The sequence below is a fragment of the Oncorhynchus mykiss genome, chromosome 5, assembly GCF_013265735.2.
Source record: "Oncorhynchus mykiss isolate Arlee chromosome 5, USDA_OmykA_1.1, whole genome shotgun sequence".
In the NCBI taxonomy this organism is placed as follows: Eukaryota; Metazoa; Chordata; class Actinopteri; order Salmoniformes; family Salmonidae; genus Oncorhynchus; species Oncorhynchus mykiss.
In genome coordinates, this window is record NC_048569.1 from 55,205,226 (window position 1) to 55,219,107 (window position 13,882).

The 13,882-nt window shown below is 45.0% G+C and overlaps 1 protein-coding gene across 4 annotated transcripts in view; it reads right to left on the reverse strand.

Annotated features, from left to right (window-relative positions):
• The window catches only part of LOC110524072 (FYVE and coiled-coil domain-containing protein 1), a 53,959-nt gene that overhangs the window by 22,612 nt on the left and 17,465 nt on the right, over window positions 1–13,882 (reverse strand). For all 4 annotated transcript variants that reach the window (XM_021603386.2, XM_021603384.2, XM_021603385.2 and 1 more), the window contains exons 5-12: window positions 13,382–13,488; window positions 12,526–12,669; window positions 12,299–12,392; window positions 9,600–12,113; window positions 9,288–9,380; window positions 5,064–5,182; window positions 1,962–2,129; window positions 552–701 (exon numbers count right to left, since the gene is read on the reverse strand). In XM_021603386.2, the coding sequence (XP_021459061.2) occupies window positions 552–701; window positions 1,962–2,129; window positions 5,064–5,182; window positions 9,288–9,380; window positions 9,600–12,113; window positions 12,299–12,392; window positions 12,526–12,669; window positions 13,382–13,488 (3,389 nt within the window). The remainder of the gene's footprint in view (window positions 1–551; window positions 702–1,961; window positions 2,130–5,063; window positions 5,183–9,287; window positions 9,381–9,599; window positions 12,114–12,298; window positions 12,393–12,525; window positions 12,670–13,381; window positions 13,489–13,882) is intronic.

Below are 13,882 nucleotides of genomic sequence, written 5' to 3' on the forward strand. Positions count from 1 at the left end.
ATTTTTCCACCCAATCAAACTGCAGTGCTAGCTAGCTGTATCTTATACTTTCAGTACTGTATTAGTCTATGGAAGGGGGTGAGATTTGTATTGAAGTCAATGGACCCAGAGGTGTACGGAAGCTAGCTGTCCTCCGGCTACACCATGGTGCTACCCTACAGAGTGCTGTTGAGGCTACTGTGGACATTTCTTAGCAAAATAGTATGTTTTAATCAATCAATTATTTGGTGACCTGATTATATTTAGCTTAGTTTTATCTAAAAAGGATAACTTTTTGAATGTAACTTTTTTTTTTTTTTAAATATGAAAATCCCTGAATCCCTGAAATCCCTTCCTCCTATGAGGAGCCTCCACTGGTGTATAGGTGTATCACAATGTTTTCAATCATTACCAGTCAGACCGTAGTCTGTTGAAGTCACGATAAGAAAAAAAGAAGAGTCAGCAATTTCTAAAGTCACCGACTCTCTAATAGCAATTAACACCGTGTCTACGGTTCCCGTAACATGACGTAATATGGCCATTTGGTGAGTCAGTGCCCTCTCAGTGCCCACCTGCAGTGGTGTCGGCGTAGCCACCAGGTGAAATGGCCCTGACAGCCCAGGCAGTGGGTGGCCTCCTTGTCCTGCAACCAGCGTTCCTCTGCCCGCAGCTTCTGCTCAAACTCCAGAGCATCGGACTTCTGCCACAGAATGTCCTTATCCCTGCCGGAGCACATACACACACTGTGAATACATTTTGAATGTTTGGATCCAGCATCGAAGCACAAAGCACCAAAAAGGTCACAAACACACACGGGTACACACACACATACACAGGTAGGGGGTTAGAGCGCAGGACGTGCTGCCAAAAAGAACATGGGTTATACAAATCTGGTTGTTCCCCTCTGTTCATCAGAGAGTGACAGAGTATGGCAATTATCCGCTCAGTTAGGTTCATTCAGGCATGGTTTCTTTGTAACGAGTGAATCATACATTTGTATGGTTTGTGGGTACATAATCATTACTCATGCTATTCTGTTTACATTGTCCTAATCTAATTCCACATGCACTTTCCAATGACCCCCTGTTCTGGAGTGCATCTTTCTGCCAATGAGCAGTAAGGAATAGGAAAAAGTGAAAGAGTAAATGAAGACGGTAAATAACAGCACTCTAGTGGTTTAAGGAGACCCCAGGGGAGCTGGAATTGTGTTTTATCCCCTACTGGGGATGAGAGCTATGCGAATAGCTGAGACAGAGAGAGAGAGAGAGAGCATCAATTACTGCCAAAACAACGGAATAATCATAAGCAGACAAGAGCTGTTGCTTTCTCTTCATTCTTCTCCCTCTTGAAATCCCCCTCGCACTCTCTTTCTCCTTGAAATCATAGACTTTCTGAATTCCAAATCGACTACTCCTAGGCACTTTATGTACAGTAGATTTCAACAGATCGGATATGTATAATCCATACAGTACAGTAGTTCTTTCATCTTGCCCTTTTAGCTGTATATTGGATACACCTAACCAATTGTTTTACACCTACAGAAGTGCCTACCGGTTGATTTGGAATTCCGAATTGGTTTCTGTCTGTCTCCAAACAACTTATTTCTTCGTCGCCCTCCTCTGTGTCACTTTTTTATACCCTTTCCCCCCCCCCATCCATCTCTTTCCTTTCCCTCCCTCCTTCTCATCAGATGAGACTGTCAGTGGTGAGATGGCATATCAAAGGCCTAAACTGTGTTCGCTATGGGAGATCATCCTCAGAACACACACTTCCCCCAGGGCTCAGCTAAGAGGGCAGAACCCAGACATAACATGCCATCTGATCGCCCAAACAAAGGGGGGAAAACAAGTCATCAACACCCTTTCAAGTTCCTAAACAAAGCTCCTCCCCCTCTACAAGATCAAAAGGTGCAGCTGTCACTTTTCTGTTTCCTCCCATGGCTCGGGGCAGGTGCAGAGGAGGGTGGAAGGCCCAGGGCATACTTGATTAGTTCGATGAGGCGCTCCTCCAGGGTGCTCTTGGTTCGGTAGAGGTCGTCGATCTCTGCTGTCGTCCTGAGGCAATGGCTATGCTTGTCAACCTCGGCCTGCTCCAATTTCTTCTTCAGCTCCTCACGTGCCGCCTGGACCTCCAAGAGAGCCTCCTCGGCACTAAATGGGGGAGCGATTAGAAGGGAGTGACAGGGATTAAGCGAATGGAAGAGCGAATTGGCGTTTGTCTACAATGTGAGTTTTGATATTGTACTATATTGTACTATTGTACTTTGGACACATGGGGTTAAAGTCCTGTGAATACATGTTTAAATGATCAGATCGTAATGATGTTTGGTATATACTGTATATTGTGAGGACCAATATATATATATTAAAACTATATCTAAAGAAATCCACTCATACACTTCTAGAGTAGATTATACAGTATAAGCAAATTCCATGCAAGTCAATGGAGAGTGAGGCCTGCTACAGCATTCTCCAATGTTCTCTCCCTCTCTCACAGGCACACATGTACATACAGCACACATGTACCACAGACATACAGTATATGTTATTTAGTATATGTAAAGACAACGTTAAATTAAGAATAGTCTGATGGGTGACAATATTAGCCTATCATTTGTGAATGATGTATTATCACTTGTGAATGATTCCCAGCTTGTGCAGTAAGGCAAGAAACAGTGCATGCCTTTTTCCACCATAAAAAGGCATCTTTATAATAATAATCGCATTTGCCATCACTTTCAGGAAGAGCGTTTTCCCGCTAATTGATTGCATTTTGGAACATTTGCGCTTCCTGCCTCCTGCCGTGTGCGCATTGCTGCGCTGATAATGGGAAGAGATAGTTCATCAACATTTTAAGCAAAACGTTCTGATCTGTTACATCAGCCTCATTGCTTACATTTTTTGTTGTTGATGCGAGTGGTTGTATTAATTTGGCCTCAGAGTTCATGGATTTCTTTAGGGGGCATTACAGCCACACAAGGGAGATGCCACTGGGAAATTCGAGGTCTGGTGAGAATATTATCAAGTGCTTGTAAAATTGTGAATGAGAGACTGATGAAGTGTGTGCAGCTTGAACAAAAAACAAAATCAGAGCTCATGCCTTTCATGCAACTTTTTTTCAAATCACCATTAGAGTCCCGTCATGCAGCCTAAGAACGTATTAAAAATGTTTTAAAAAATATAGCCCTACGTTTGTATCACAACTTAAGTTGCATAAATAACTCTAAATTAAACATATAGGAGGACCAGTTTATTTGTTAAATGCTCCACAGAATAGCCGCATGTGCGCACTTTCTTCGAAATCGTTTGGAGAAAATATCCTTTATATTCTATGAAGCTATGTTCAATTGTTTCTTCATACTATAAAATGAAATAAAATTATGCCACGGAATTCTAGGCAAATCTTGTCTTCTAAATGAACTAGTGTAGCTCACAGCCATATCAGGTCCTAACATAAGAACAACTCAGTATGCTATTCTGTTCTTCTGAAATAAGACTACATTTTGTTCATATCATGTTTCTTTAGACGTGTCTAAAATAAAGAATGGATTTATTGTAATGGTGTCGTCCAGGGGTGGGCAAACTTTTTGGCTCGAAGGCCACATCCGGACTTTGAAATTCAATGAAGGGACACATTTTTGTTCAAATCAATTTGTGGGGGCTTCCTGAGTGGCGAAGCGGTCTAAGACACTACATATCAGTGCTTGAGACGTCAGTACAGACCCGGTTCGATCCCGAGCTGTGTCACAGCTGGCAGTGACTGGGAGACCCATGAGGCGGCGGACAATGGGCCCAGCGTTGTCCGGGTTACGGGAGGGTTTGGCAGGGCGAGATTTCCTTGTCCCATCACAGTGACTCCTGTGGCGGGCCGGGCACATGCACGCTGATATGGTCGCCAGGTGTACGGAGCTTCCTCTGATACATTGGTGTGGCTGGCTTCCGGGTTAAGAGGGCATTGTGTCAAGAAGCAGTGCGGCTTGGCTGGGTCGTGTTTCGGAGGACGCACTAATCTCCTTCACCTCTTCTGAGTCCGAACGGGAGTTGCAGCGATGGAACAAGACTGTAACTACCAATTGGATAACATGAAATTGGGGAGAAAAAAAAGGGGTAAAAAAAATATTGATATTTTGAAGTGCCCAGTGGGCCGGATACAGCCAATACTTTGCTCCTCCTTGGTGTACACTATATTAAATGGATTTATTAGACTTTTTTTAATGTAGATGTTCCATCAGTAGCTTGTAGGCTGTGCGTGAAAGCCAGGAGATGATAGACATGTTTATGTTAATTAACAGTCAATTACCGTGAGACAGGCAGTTATTTGTTTGACAATCACTGGTTGACAACATTTTGTGACCGCCACGGCCCTACTAATAAGGTGACATGACTGAACAAGGTGTGGTCTAAACATATGGTTAACGGTCCGCAAGTAACCCAGTTTAAGAACGGCCCGAGATATGCATCATGAACGTAAGAGGCGGCCGCCAACGCACAATAGAAATCAAAAACGTATAATGGGTCATATCTTTTGAACGGTAAGGGCTAGAATAATTTCTACCAGGGAAAGAGGGAGACTTGGCCATGTTGGCTACAGAACCTGGCTATGAAATGCAGTGAGGAAAGTGGGAGGGTTGAGCGAGACTACAAATTTAAAGACGGCTACTTTTCTATGCTCAAGGGAGAGAAAAACATAGCTAGACTTGTTTTACTATTAAACTCAATGCTACTATTGTTTTGTTTTGTAAAGCAGCTTGGGTTTCTTAACCAGGCAAAAGGTAGCTAAGTAGAAGGCTGATGGTGACTGGTTAGCTTGTGCTTATTATCATTGAAAAGCATAATCTCGCCAAAAAACCTTATCCAGTCCACTTAGTAGTCCGATTTTATTCACAGAGATCATTTTTTCTCGTTTCGTTTTAGTCAACTGAAACATAATTTCTGTTTAGTTATAATTTTTCTGTGTCTATTTAGTCAGTTATAGTCTTGTCAATTGCCATTGAAAAACATGAGTTTGACTAATATTTTAGTTACTATTTTGTATGAAATGAACGCTGCCGTATGTCAGAGGTAAATGGAAGGTTATAGCCATACCTGGTGACAGAGTCTCTCAGTCGCTGAATCTCTCCCTCACTCTGACGAATAGCGGCTTCCGACTTTGCGACGTGAGCATCCTTCTCTCCAATCAGCCGTGAGTACTCCTCATTCACCCCCTTCATCAAACATAATCATAACATACACTCGTTTTTTTTTTTTAAGAACCAAAAAAGCTTTCGTAAACAGATGAACTGCTGACCCCTTTAAATACAGACAAAGGATTAAGAAGTCTACAGAGGAGCGATGCTTTGTAAATTAACTCTCTCCTTCACTCAATCATAGCAAAGTATTATAGTACAGGCAGACTCTCTACGCAGGGAGAGGAAGGAGATTCACACCACCCTGCCCTCAGTTTTATCATCCTCGGCTTATGAACACTGAGCTAATCTAATCTTCGGGGTATTCATTAACCCAGTCAGGTGTGTGCAGCCCTGCTCCTCTCGCCCCCTTTTTGTATTTTTACCTTTGCCCCCTTTTCCCTTTCTCATATTCATTCCTCTGCCTCTCTAATGAAAACATAAACACTTTTGCCAGGGCAGACAAGATGAATGTGCCACGGCTGGATTTGTCATCCACTCTCTCCTTCTACACACAATATGATCTTTCACAAATTCCTCTTACTGATTCTTTCCTTCCGCTATTCCAGTGTCAGCTGCTAAACAGACATGCCATTTAGCCAATCAGTTGTCCTGCGCCAGTGTATCCTAAAGTGGTCTATCTTGATAGGGGATTGAAGACTGTGGTATCATTTTTTCGTCTGGCGCTATGTCAAACGCACGTTAGTTTGCAATTTCGTCGTGTAAAAACTGCAGCACTGGCATTTTACAGCCCTAACGCCAGGTTCGGTCATTTGCCTGTCTAACAACAGATCGCTTGCGCCGAGGTGGGAGGGGTGTCAATATTTGAGATGTTGCCTTAAAAACAAGCACAAAAGTGACCATTTCATACAGTAGTAATGGGAAGTTTTAAGACCCACAAAAAGCACATCTTAACGGTAACGCAGTTGATAATGGAATGGATTTTGAGAGAGAAAGCGCAGACTATCCAGCCATGATGCACAGTGCCCATGGAAGGAGAGATGCGTCTTTTGTGACAGTGAATCGGGTTTATAAAAAAACGATTTCATTTAATTTGATTAAAAAAACAAGCATAGCCTACCTTCCCCTTAATCAAGGCTGGTTTAGTAGCATTGCGATATTAAAAGTAGCTTATGAATATAGAGGTTTTAAATGGTCAACAGAGTGCCTTGAAACATTTGAGGTTTTTGTCCTCATGCTTTTTCATTATTCACAATTCACATACCTGCATTTTTCTTGTTCAAGTAGGCTATCCATTCCCATTTTCAAAGAGCTACCCTCGTCCGATTGCAAAAGATATCCTCCTCCAAACTATTCAGTCCTCCTATAATGCCATATCAAAAGCAGATTTTTTGGAGAATCTGCCTCACACATACAGTACCAGTCAAAAGTTTGGACACACCTACTCATTCCAAGGTTTTTCTTTATTTTATTATTTTCTACATTGTAGAATAATAGTGAAGACAAAAAAACTATAAAATAACACACATGAAATCATGAAATAACAAAAGTGTTAAACAAATCAAAATATATTTTAGATTTTTCAAAGTAGCCACTCATTGCCTAGATGACAGCTTTGCACAATCTTGGCATTCTCTCAACCAGCTTCATGAGGTAGTCACCTGGGATGCATTTCAATTAACAGGTGTGCCTTGTTAAAAGTTAATTTGTGGAATTTCTTTCATTCTTAATGCGTTTGAGCCAATCAGTTTGTGTTGTGACAAGGTAGGGGTGGTATACAGAAGATAGCCCTATTTGGTAAAAGAGCAAGTCCATATTATGGCAATAACAGCTCAAATAAGCGCTTGGGCCAAGAAAAACGAGCAATGGACATAAAACCGGTGGTAATCTGTCCTTTGGTCTGATGAGTCCAAATTTGAGATTTTTGGTTAGTGGTGTGGGGGCTGTGCTTTGGCAAAGTGGGTAGGGTTATATCCTTCCTGTTTGGCCCTGTCCGGGGGTGTCCTCGGATGGGGCCACAGTGTCTCCTGACCCCTCCTGTCTCAGCCTCCAGTATTTATGCTGCAGTAGTTTATGTGTCGGGGGGCTAGGGTCAGTTTGTAATATCTGGAGTACTTCTCCTGTCCTATTCGGTGTCCTGTGTGAATTTAAGTGTGCTCTCTCTAAATCTCCCTTTCTCTCTTTCTTTCTCTCTCTCGGAGGACCTGAGCCCTTGGACCATGCCTCAGGACTACCTGACATGATGACTCCTTGCTGTCCCCAGTCCACCTGAACGTGCTGCTGCTCCAGTTTCAACTGTTCTGCCTTATTATTATTGGACCATGCTGGTCATTTATGAACATTTGAACATCTTGGCCATGTTCTGTTATAATCTCCACCCGGCACAGCCAGAAGAGGACTGGCCACCCCACATAGCCTGGTTCCTCTCTAGGTTTCTTCCTAGGTTTTGGCCTTTCTAGGGAGTTTTTCCTAGCCACCGTGCTTCTACACCTGCATTGCTTGCTGTTTGGGGTTTTAGGCTGGGTTTCTGTACAGCACTTTGAGATATCAGCTGATGTACGAAGGGCTATATAAATAAATTTGATTTGATTTGGTTCTAACCTATGCGTCTTTGTGAGACACAGAGTAGGTGAATGGATGATCTCACCTTGTGTGGTTCCCACCGTGAAGCATGGAGGAGGATGTGTGATGGTGCTTTGCTGATGACACTGTCTGTGATTTATTTAGAATTCAAGGCAGACAACCAGCATTGCTGCCACAGCATTCTGCAGCAATACGCCATCCCATCTGGTAAGGGCTATTTGACTAAGAAGGAGGGTGATGGAGTGCTCCTTCAGATGACCTGGCCAAAATCACCCAACCTCAACCCAATTGAGATGGTTTGGGATGAGTTGGACCGCAGAGTGAAGGAAAAACAGCCAACAAGTGCTCAGCATATGTGGGAACTCCTTCAAGACGGTTGGAAAAGCCTTCTTCATGAAGCTGGTTGAGAGAATGCCAAGAGTGTGCAAAGCTGTCATCAAGGCAAAGGGTGGCTACTTTGACGAATCTCAAATATAAAATATATTTTTTATTTGTTAAACACTTTTTTGGTTACTACATGATTCCATATGTGTTCTGTCATAGTTTTGATGTCTTCACTATTACTCTACAACATAGAAAATAGTAAAAAATAAAGAAAAACTCTTGAATGAGCAGGTGTGTCTTTTAACTCGTACTGCAGATAACAATACAATTGACAGGAGCCTAGCATTTTGTATAGACGTGTGAATGTTATGCGTTAAGACATTTAGGCCTACGTGTGCACACAGTGCCATGTAACGAGAGAAGCGATTTATGATATCATGCTTCGGATCCGATCCTATTTAGAAATATTGTTCGTTTAAAAATATATATATATATTGTTTTTCGTTTAATTTGATTAAAAAAACTAACTTAATTAGAAAGATTCACCGTCCATGGGTATATGGTGAGAACGTACATGGTTCGGATGCGATGCAATTTCGTCTGCTATTTCCAGAGGAGTGCAAATATGATCCATAAGATGGTTCCATGATGTTTATTAAAACATTACATTTGTGAGCAGTATAACGGTGAGTGGACATTCCCCCTTTCTCTTTATATTGGATCTTTATCCAGCTCCTGTGAAAAGTTTGGATGTGTGTAAAACCTTCCATAGTCTAAGTTACCTGGTCTGTATTATACACCTTTGGCGAGTAATTATGGTGCCAGTAACTGTAGTTAGACATAGCATATTTAGAACAAGTTGTTTTTTTGTTTTTATTAGAATTTGAATAAAATTATACAGTGTCTTTTCAGGTCTTATCAATATTCTAGTGAATTTAATAAACTAGGCTATAACGGACTAACATTCTAATTGGAGTTGATACATAAAATACCGTAAATACACAACATGAAGCAACCACATATTTAGCCATGGAGCATGTTCTGACCGGCCAGAGAAGCCTCAACACACACACAACCTGTTTATTCATCAAAATCCAGCCCTTTCACGCCACCGCCAACTTTTGCGCCCATAATTCTGGTTGTGAAAATAGCAAAAAAATATTTTGGACCCCCCCAACCTATAACGCTACAGCCAGCGCGAAGATTTACCATTGCATTAGAGTTGTTATAATGTTCTCTATCATATGTGAATAATGAAAGAGGTGAAGATACAGACCTCTATCTCAAAGATTTTGGTCTCCAGACTGGACACCTTCTCCTGCTCTTTAGGCAACTGGACCCTCAGTTTCCCCAGCTCATCTTTCAAACTCTGGATAGAGAGCAAAACATACAAGTGTTCAAATTGTGCCAAATCGGTCATTCAAAAACATGAAAGTGAGGAGAATTCTGCAGCTCCTGCACAGCAAAAGCACACTGTTTTATAAAGAGGTAAATGTGTTCTGATTCACACATAGTAATTAATTGTCTAATTAATCACAATAATTTCCCCCCTGTCACAGGCTTTTGAAAGAAATCCAGCCAAACTCACCTTGATCTGGTTCTGATGATTCATGCTCTCGGAGCTCATCTGGAACTTGACCGCCTCCATCTCCTCCAGACTGGTGTCCTGGAGGCTCCTCACCTGGCCCTCTGCCTTCTCCAGCTTGTCCTGCAGCTCCAGCATGGCTCCCGGAAGGTTCTCTGTCATCCTCAGTTCCTCTCTTAGGCCGGTGTTCTCCTGGCGCATGGCAGCCATGCAGGCCTCCAGCCGCTCCACCTCCCCGGAAGTTCTCTCCTCCAGTTCCCCTATCCTGTCTGCCTCCCCCGCCCAGCCTTCCTTGGCCTCCTCCCTTTCTGCTGTCAGTCTACAGATAGTCATCCCAAGCTCTGCCATCTCTGTATTGGCCCGGTGGAGGCCTTCACGTATCTCAGCATTCTCCATGGCCAGCCTCTCATTTTGGGCCTTTAGCGTGGCCAGCTCTTCCCTGGCGGAGGCCTCTGCGGCAGCCGACTCGGACCGGGTGGCTGCCTCCTGGTCACACTCCCTGCTCAGAGCCTCTTCCCTCTCTTTGCACTGCAGGAGCTCGGCCACGTGCCTCTGGTTAAGTGCCTCTGTCTGGGCTTTGAGCTGCTCTGTTAGGGTCCTGAGTGCGTCTTTCTGGGCCTCCATCACCTCCAGCTGGGCCTGACTCCTCATCCTGTCCTCCCCAGAGGTCTTCAGCTGCACTCTCAAATCCATCACTTCTGCCTGGAACCTGGACACCTCCTTCATGTTCACTTCCAGTTGGCCCTCCACCATAGTCAGCTTGGCGGCTACCTCCTGGCTCTCCTTGGCCTGGGCAGAGCTTCTCTGTAGCTGTGTTCTCTCCACCGTCTGTTTCTCAGTGGTGACCCTCTCTATCAGCTTTGTCTTTTTGGCACAGGCATTTTCTGCATCTGCCTTAGCCTTTTCCAGTGTCCTTCCTCTGGCCTCCAGGGCCTCCACCCTGGCCTGGAGCTCTGCACAGCCCTTCTCCTTGTTCTCTAGCTGGGCCTTGTGGTCTTGGAGCTGCTCCTGCAGGCTGGCCTCGCTCCTGCGGGATGCCCCCAAGCTCTTCTCCAGCTCTCCAATCTGCCCGTGGATGGACTTCAGTTCCTCCTGCATGGAGCTCAGCGCCGCCCTCACCGTAGCCTGCTCCTCCCTCAGGCCTTGGTTCTCCTGCTCCAGCCGTTTGGTAGAGGCATCTGAGACCGCAGCAGCCATGGCTGCCCTCTGTAAACTCTCGTCCAAGGCCCGGTTCTCCTCACGCAACTTCCTGTCCTTCTCATCCACTGTTACCTTGGCGTCGTCCAGCTGGCCCCTCAGGTGCTTGTCAGACGCCCTGAGAGCAGCCACCTCGCCCTCCAGGGCTGCCCGGCTCTCTGCCAGCTCCTTCTTCAGCTCCTCATTCCTCTTCACTGTGTCAAGCAACTTCCCATTCAGCTCCATCAGGTTGGTGCACTGAGTCTTGTACTCTTCAATTTTATTGGCCTTCTCCCTGATGCTAGATTCCAGCTTGGAGAGGTTGGCGCTCAGGATGTCCCTCTCCGTTGTCAGGCTATGGCTCTGGACCTCCAGGTGCTGAAGCCTCTGTATACTGGAGAGCAGCTCCGCCTCTCTGCTCTTCAACTGCTCCTTCAGGTAGAGTTGTTCCACCTCCAAGGCCTCTTTCAGACTGCATATGCTTTCCTGGATCTCCTCTTTCTCCTCCTCTGCTCTGTTTCTGGCCTCCTCTGCTTGTCTCTCCATCTCTTCCAGAACACTCTGGAGGTCCTGCAGCTGCCTCTGCAGGTTGTTGACCTCCTTCTCTCTCAAAGTCAATGCCCCCTTCAGCTTGTCAATGGCATTACGCTGCTCCTCTGCACAATCCGCAAACTTAGCGTTCCCCTCTGCAATGGATTTTGACAGCGACTCGAGCTTGGCCTCATCCTTCTTTTCTGCCACCTCTTTGACCCTTAGCTCATCTGCCAGCCTGTCGGCCTGTCTCCTCCTATCCTCTCCCTCTGCCAGAGCCTCTATCTTCCCCCTCTCAGCCTCCTTCAGTCTGTCCAGTAGCTCATGGATCTTCTGTGCCGAGTCAAAGTAGCTAGTCGCCTGCTGGCCCTTCTCATCCAACACCCCATCCAGTTTGGTCATTAGTTCTACGTTCTTCCCCTCTGCGGCTGCCAGCTTCTCCTGAAGGTGGCGATTTTCGATCTCCCTGGCCCTCTCCCCGGCCCTCAGGGATTCCAGCTCGCAGGACAAGGCCTCCTCCCGTGCCTCCAGGTCTTTCAGGGTCCCTTGCATTCCCTGCTGTTTCTCCTGGGCGGTCAGTGACACGTCCAGCTGCCTCTGTAGCTCCACCACCACACGTCTGAGCTCAGCACCCTCCTCCCCCATCTGCTGTACCCTGTCCAGGAGCTCGCGCTGCTTCAGCTCCGACTGGTCCAGCTCCAGGCGGAGCTCGTCCAACATACCCACCTCTACGCTGGAAGGCAACAACTCGTTCAACTCGCTCAGCATGCTTGGGCCATTGTCTGGGCTGCCAAGGAACTCATGAGCCTGCTGCGGTGGTTTAGGGTGGTTGGAGAAAGAGAGTATTTGATTGAGTGCAGATGACACCACTCAGTTTATGGTTTTACGTTTCATTATGGTATAATCTGAGCAATATGACATGTTAAGATATGACCAGTTCATAATAGTGCCAGCAGAATAAAAGCTTTGAGGAGGAAGGCGGGCTGTGTCAGTACCTGTGAGTAGGTGCTGGCCAGACTGTTGATGCTAGAGCTGCGACTGGGTGGTTTCCACATGTGGCCAGGTGAGTTGGGCGTGCCCAGTGTCTTCCTGGAGTTCAGAAAACACGTGATGAGGTGACATCACCAAGTATCGTTTTAATCTACATCAATTACTCAATCCAATACACAGCACCTGGAGAATGGGATGTATTATAAACCACTCTGTCTTTGTGATTGGTTACCTTGCAAAGGTGGGCCAAGACGAGTCAAGGTCATGACCCCTGGAGGCCACGTCAAACTGGACCTCGTTGAGCTCATACAGGTGACTTATGATGTCAACACCGAGGTGAGATTTCAGCAAGGGGCTGCGAGTATAGTACCAGTCACTGCACAGAGAAGAAGATAAGCATATTGATAGAATGAAAGGAGAAATACACACATTCACATAGAAATACCTTCATTAATATTGGCCCTCACAAAAAGTACAGTGCATATATGAAAAATGAACATCCCTTTTGTAAACACACAGATACATTTCACAAGTACATCGAGCACACAGACACGACTCTTTACGAAGGGAGAAGCAACTTTTTGAGAAGCAGATCTGTACAATATATATTGACTGCATCTGAAAACATGTCAACCCCTCCAAAACCCACTGGACACTGCTTCCAGTAACCTTTGGCGCCATAGTACAGGCACACTCTCTTTACTCACCTGAGGAACAGAGAAATACATTTATAGAAGTAAAACCCCACAAGGGAAGAGAAATGAAAGGAAATTATGTTTACTCGAAACAATGAACTTACCGTCAGATCGGTCCAAATCTCAGAACAGTAGTCTATGTCTAATGAAGTGTCACTTCAACCAAAACGCTAACAGTCCCTTAATTTAGCCAAACATGATTATGTTCCACAAATTTGACCCTACGCATCCACGTTCAACCCCTAAAACTGTTCCAGAAGTGGTGTCAGGTTTGAGATTTTCTGCTCACTTTGCCATTCCCACGTGTGATACGTATTTGAGAGATGAACCCCTCTTTGCCTCAGGGTTTTTAACCCATGACCTCTGTAAATCCTGTGCCGGGTTGAATTTTACCTGGTTACCCTTTGGTTCATCAGACACTGCTGCAGAGTGTCGGCCAGTCGTTGGTGCACCAGGGAGTAGCGAATGAAAGCCCTGCCCTTCCCCAGAGATGTCTTCAGCTGGAAGGGGTAAGTAAATAACATATTCACAGTGTTGTACAGCAAATATATGTGATAGCTGTTCAGCTGCAGCACCAATGAGGCCTACAATGAGCATATGTGCTTCCTGAACATGTCCGTTAAAAGGATAGTTCAAATCAACGTTTGTCAGACATTTTAATTCCTCAAAAGTGGTTTATAATTCATCCATATTCAGCAACATCTGTTGTGTAGATCCTGCTTACAAAGAGTATTTGTGTTTCATGGCTAGTGTCCACCACCCAGCAGAATGCCAAATTCCCCCATGTCCTTATAACAACAGGTAAGTGCCAAAATAAAGGAAACACCAACATAAAGTATCTTAATAGGGTGTTGGGGCCACCACGAGCCGCCAGAACAGCTTCAATGCAAATTG